Genomic DNA, 4,393 nt, shown 5'->3' with positions numbered 1-4,393 from the left:
GCGAGAGTCGATTGCTCCGCCTCCGCCGAGCTCGGTTGCCCTCCGCAGCTTGCCCGCCCCGCTCTCGCCCGACCCTCCTCCCTTCCCCCTCCGGGATCGCGATGGACGCGGCCACCCCCCGCCGCCGCTGGCAGCACTGCGCGGGCCTGTGAGCTGCGGGCCTGAAGAGCCGCGTGCCGGGGACCGGACGTGCGCTGGCTGCCGCCGGTCGGGGGGAACCTCTCGCTTCCCTGTCACCAGGTCCCCGCGGAGGAAGGGGAGGGACGAGGCGCGGCTTTTCCTGTGCCGCTTGCCCGGCTCGACCTGCGCGGCCTGCGGCTTCCTGGTAACTCGAGGGCCGCGGCCGGGCCTGGCTCTGCCCGCGGCCTGCTTGGAGCTGGACCGGAGCGGTTTGGGACGACAAGCCGGGGTAAGAGCTTGAGGGACGGGGAGGCGCAAGCGCCTTAGGTGGTAGGAAGGGCCAGGCCGGGGGCCGGGACCCGGGATGCCCGGCGGCGTGCGGGGAGCGAGACCCCGGCTCCGGGTGAGGTCGGCCGGGCTGCTGCGGACTAACCCGCTTAGCCCCTTTGTTCCCCTCCCCCGGCCCTGCCCGCGGCGGGGCCCGGCTTGCTCGAGCCCGAGCCTGGTTTGGCCGAGCCGGAGCCCAAGGCGGGCCCCCCTTGCCCTTGAGAAGGGTTCGCCTCCCGGTCGGGCCAGGGACGTCCCCCCCGAGCCTCGAAGTTCCGGGCGCCGCTCCCGAGAGACCCGCCGCCCTGCTCGGCCGGGCGGCCTGTTTTGGGCACTGAGGCTTGTTGCCTCTCCCCCCGAACTTCCCCCTCCTAGACACAGGTAGCTAACTTAGGCAGGGTTTGGTGCCAAGAAACCAGAGCGCGGTGCCTGCGCCTCCCGGAGCAGGGCTCGACTGGGCCCGGAGTGTTGGGTCATCCCTGCTGGTCGCCGCCGTTGGGTGCCCACCGGGACCCGTGGCTGGATTCACACACCTGCAGCTAGGTTACCTGGGATCCAAAGCTGTCCTTCCTTCAGGGCGCCTCCGGGCTTTTGTAATGACTTGCCTCTTGGGGCTGCTTCTCTATTTTATATTATTTTTTTAACCAACTGCCCCATTCTGTGGGGATGGGAAAGAGGGCCGTAGATGGGCTTGTATTCGGATCCGTAAGATGTTAGTCCATTGCATTTACTTTTAAGAGTTGCCAAGACTGCCAGAATTCTTAACCACTCCTTTATTCATAGATACAACTTGGATCTAATTATTGTTTGTATGTGGACGTCTTAAGAAGCAGTAAGTAAATTAGGAAGTCAGCAGAATTTGTGGAATTGGAGATCATTTTAAAGCAGAAACTTAATTTGGAGGGGGATTGGACACTGCTTAGAATCTCCTCAAAATACTGAATCTAACACTTATCTGAAGATGAGTTTTGGGTGGAGGAGGGGGGAAGAAGTTTGTTGGGGGAAAAAAAGAACCTCTAGTAAGGTATTCTTTGCCTTTTGGCACAGACGTTGGTAAAAGCAGTAGTGGGATCTAAAGTTTGTTTGTGTTTGACAAAGACAGCTCTGGTTTCCAGTTAAGTAGCAACCTAATCAGCTTATACTCTAGCGCAAAACTGGTTTTTATTTAGTATGACATATGAACGTTAAACCGGAGGAATAAAGTTGAAAAACTGCATTGAAGTGCTCTCTCAAACATACTTATGAGTCTTTTCTAATTCCTAGGAGGACATCAGGAACATTTGGTTCTAGCTGATGTAAAAGAAAATTTTTTAAACCCAAGCTGATCAGTCCTGGATATTTAAAGGACTTTTTCCTTTTCCTTTTTTAATTTAAGCAAAGAGGCTTTTAAAAAACCATGGCAGATGTGGATCCTGATACATTGCTGGAATGGCTACAGATGGGACAGGGAGATGAAAGGGACATGCAACTAATAGCCCTTGAACAGCTATGCATGCTGCTTTTGATGTCTGACAACGTGGATCGTTGTTTTGAAACGTAAGTACATCCCTTCATCATCATCTTTTGGGGTTGCTGTGGTGACATCTGTTTTCAACCATTTGCTGACTTTAGTTTGTGTGGACTTTTCTCTAGTGAGTTTTAAAATTATCTTTTTAAAAGTTTCTGCAGTTCTGCATTTGCCCTTTTCTGAGAAATAAATGTTGGTAGGTGAAATAATTCCTGTAATGATAATTGTGATGACACCAATATATGTTTGTTGAATGAATAGGAATTAGGGAATACTTATTTTAACCCATAGCTTGCTTGATTCATTTTCAAAGTATGAACTGGGAAAATACAAATACTTCTTTAAAGTTATCTGTTTCTGTACCGAGAAATTAACTTGAAATAAACATGAAGATTCAGAAGATGATGAACATAGTTTCCAACTGCTCCTTTTTTCATTAGTTAATTCCTGCGACATTGTACTTTCCTTAAAGCAAATGATCGCTTTGTAAATTTCAGCGTGGAGGGTATAAATTGGATGTTACTCATATACCATATTTTTGGGAGAGTAGAAACAGATTTTGAAATTTGGAGTTTAAACAATTTTATTCAGAGGTTTTAATGTAGAATTTGTGTGAAAATGTAAAAGAATTCATTACTAGATGGGCTATTAATGCTGTTTTTCCTCTTATGTGATACTTGCCCAGTTAGATTAACCATTCTTCTGAATGCTGAACACATTTGGTTTTTCCTGTTTATTTTATATTACTTATTTATAATTTAAATTCTGGTAGTAAGTAAATGAAAACTCAGATTTTCTATATTTGGTTTAATTCCATTTTGAGGTAATTAGAAAATGTTTGAGATGTTGACTTAAAACTTTGTATAATTATCTTAATTTCTTTGAGGTGGCAATAAAGGGTGTTATTACAAACTGACAAAGTATTTTTTTCTTTAAGATTTATTTATTAGAGAGACAGAGTGTGTGCATGTGAGCATGAGTGGGTGGTGGTAAGGGTGAAGCAGAGGGAGAAGCAGACTCCTTGCTGAGCAGGGAAATCCTTGCGGGGCTTGATCCAATCCCAGGACCCAGGGATCATGACCTGAGCCAAAGGCAGCACTAAAGCATTTGACTGACTTAGCCACCCAGGTGCCGCTAAATTGACAAAGTATTTTTTTTTTTAATATTTTATTTATTTACTTGACAGAGATAGAGACAGCCAGAGAGAGAGGGAACACAAGCAGGGAGAGTGGGAGAGGAAGAAGGCAGGCTCATAGCAGAGGAGCCTGATGTGGGGCTCGATCCCATAACGCCGGGATCACGCCCTGAGCTGAAGGCAGACGCCCAACCGCTGTGCCACCCAGGGGCCCCTGACAAAGTATTTTTAATTGTCTTTATTTTTAATGAATAATTAATGAGATGAATTAATAAAGTTAAAAATTCTTAATTGTAAATCCCATTAAGACAATAAAAATCTTAGGGTAAAAAGCCTTATAAACAAAGTTTCAAAAATCACAATTTTTTATTTTTGTTTTCTTTCAAGATTTTATTTTTGTGTTCTTTCAAGATTTTATTTGAATTCAAATTAGTTAACATGTAGTATAGTATTTAGTTTCAAGGGTAGAATTTAGTGAATCATCACCCAATTAACCCATTTCCCCACCCCAAATCACAATTTCGTAATGGCCCATTCATGTCAACTAGTTTTTGTTATTAACGAACTTTGAATGCATAATAATTTAGCCCCCCTGTTGATACTTATTTTAACAGGATTCATATAAAAGTGAAGTAGATTTTGAGTATTCATAGATTTCATTAGACGGTCTTTATTATATATTACATATTCTATATTCTGTATTATAACTTTAAAAAGTTATACTTCCTGGGGCGCCTGGGTGGCTCAGTCAGTTAAGTGTCTGCCTTCAGCTCAAATCATGATCCTAGGGTCCTGGGATTGAGTCCTGCATTGGGTTCCTTTCTCTCCTCCCAGTTCGTGCTCACTTGTGCTCTCTGTGGCTGTCTTTGTGTCTCTCTCTCTTTCTCTCTCAAATAAATAAAATCTTTAAAAAATAAAAAGTTATACTTGCCAATCAAATTAATGATTGCTTTGTATTTTTATTAAGTACTAATATATAGTAGAGTTATTTATAATGGCATTTAAAAAGATGTTACCATATTAAGACAATTTTAAAGGAAATTTTAAAAATAGGAAACATCCCTATATAAAATCCTACCATCCTAACACAACTGTTCTTTCCATTTTCCCTTCTAGGCTTATTTATATTTGATATAATATAATTTTATGAAAGATGAAATTCAAGTCATATGTGACTTATATTTTGTATTTACTAAGATAATAACTCTGTTTCAAATTGGAATGATTACCCCTGTTTCATGTAGCTTACCAGTAATGTGTCTATCAAAAAATGGATGTTGGACTAAATTCGTGACAATTTTTTA

The 4,393-nt window shown here is 43.6% G+C and overlaps 1 protein-coding gene across 6 annotated transcripts in view; it reads left to right on the top strand.

Annotated features, from left to right (window-relative positions):
- Positions 1–272: 272 nt before the first annotated feature.
- Positions 273–4,393, top strand: part of HECTD1 (HECT domain E3 ubiquitin protein ligase 1) — an 89,669-nt gene continuing 85,548 nt past the window's right edge. For 5 of the 6 annotated variants that reach the window (XM_011224054.3, XM_011224052.3, XM_011224051.3 and 2 more), the window contains exons 1-2: positions 273–409; positions 1,823–1,983. In XM_011224054.3, coding sequence (XP_011222356.1) covers positions 1,844–1,983 — 140 coding nt within the window. In that variant the 5' untranslated portion in view covers positions 273–409; positions 1,823–1,843. Of the gene's footprint in view, positions 410–1,710; positions 1,984–4,393 lie in introns of all 6 variants that reach the window. The other variant, XM_034648506.1, reaches the window with a different exon arrangement.

Source organism: Ailuropoda melanoleuca, chromosome 20, assembly GCF_002007445.2.
Source record: "Ailuropoda melanoleuca isolate Jingjing chromosome 20, ASM200744v2, whole genome shotgun sequence".
Lineage (NCBI taxonomy): Eukaryota > Metazoa > Chordata > Mammalia > Carnivora > Ursidae > Ailuropoda > Ailuropoda melanoleuca.
Note: the sequence above shows the minus strand (reverse complement) of the source record. Positions and strands in the feature narration are given on the sequence as shown.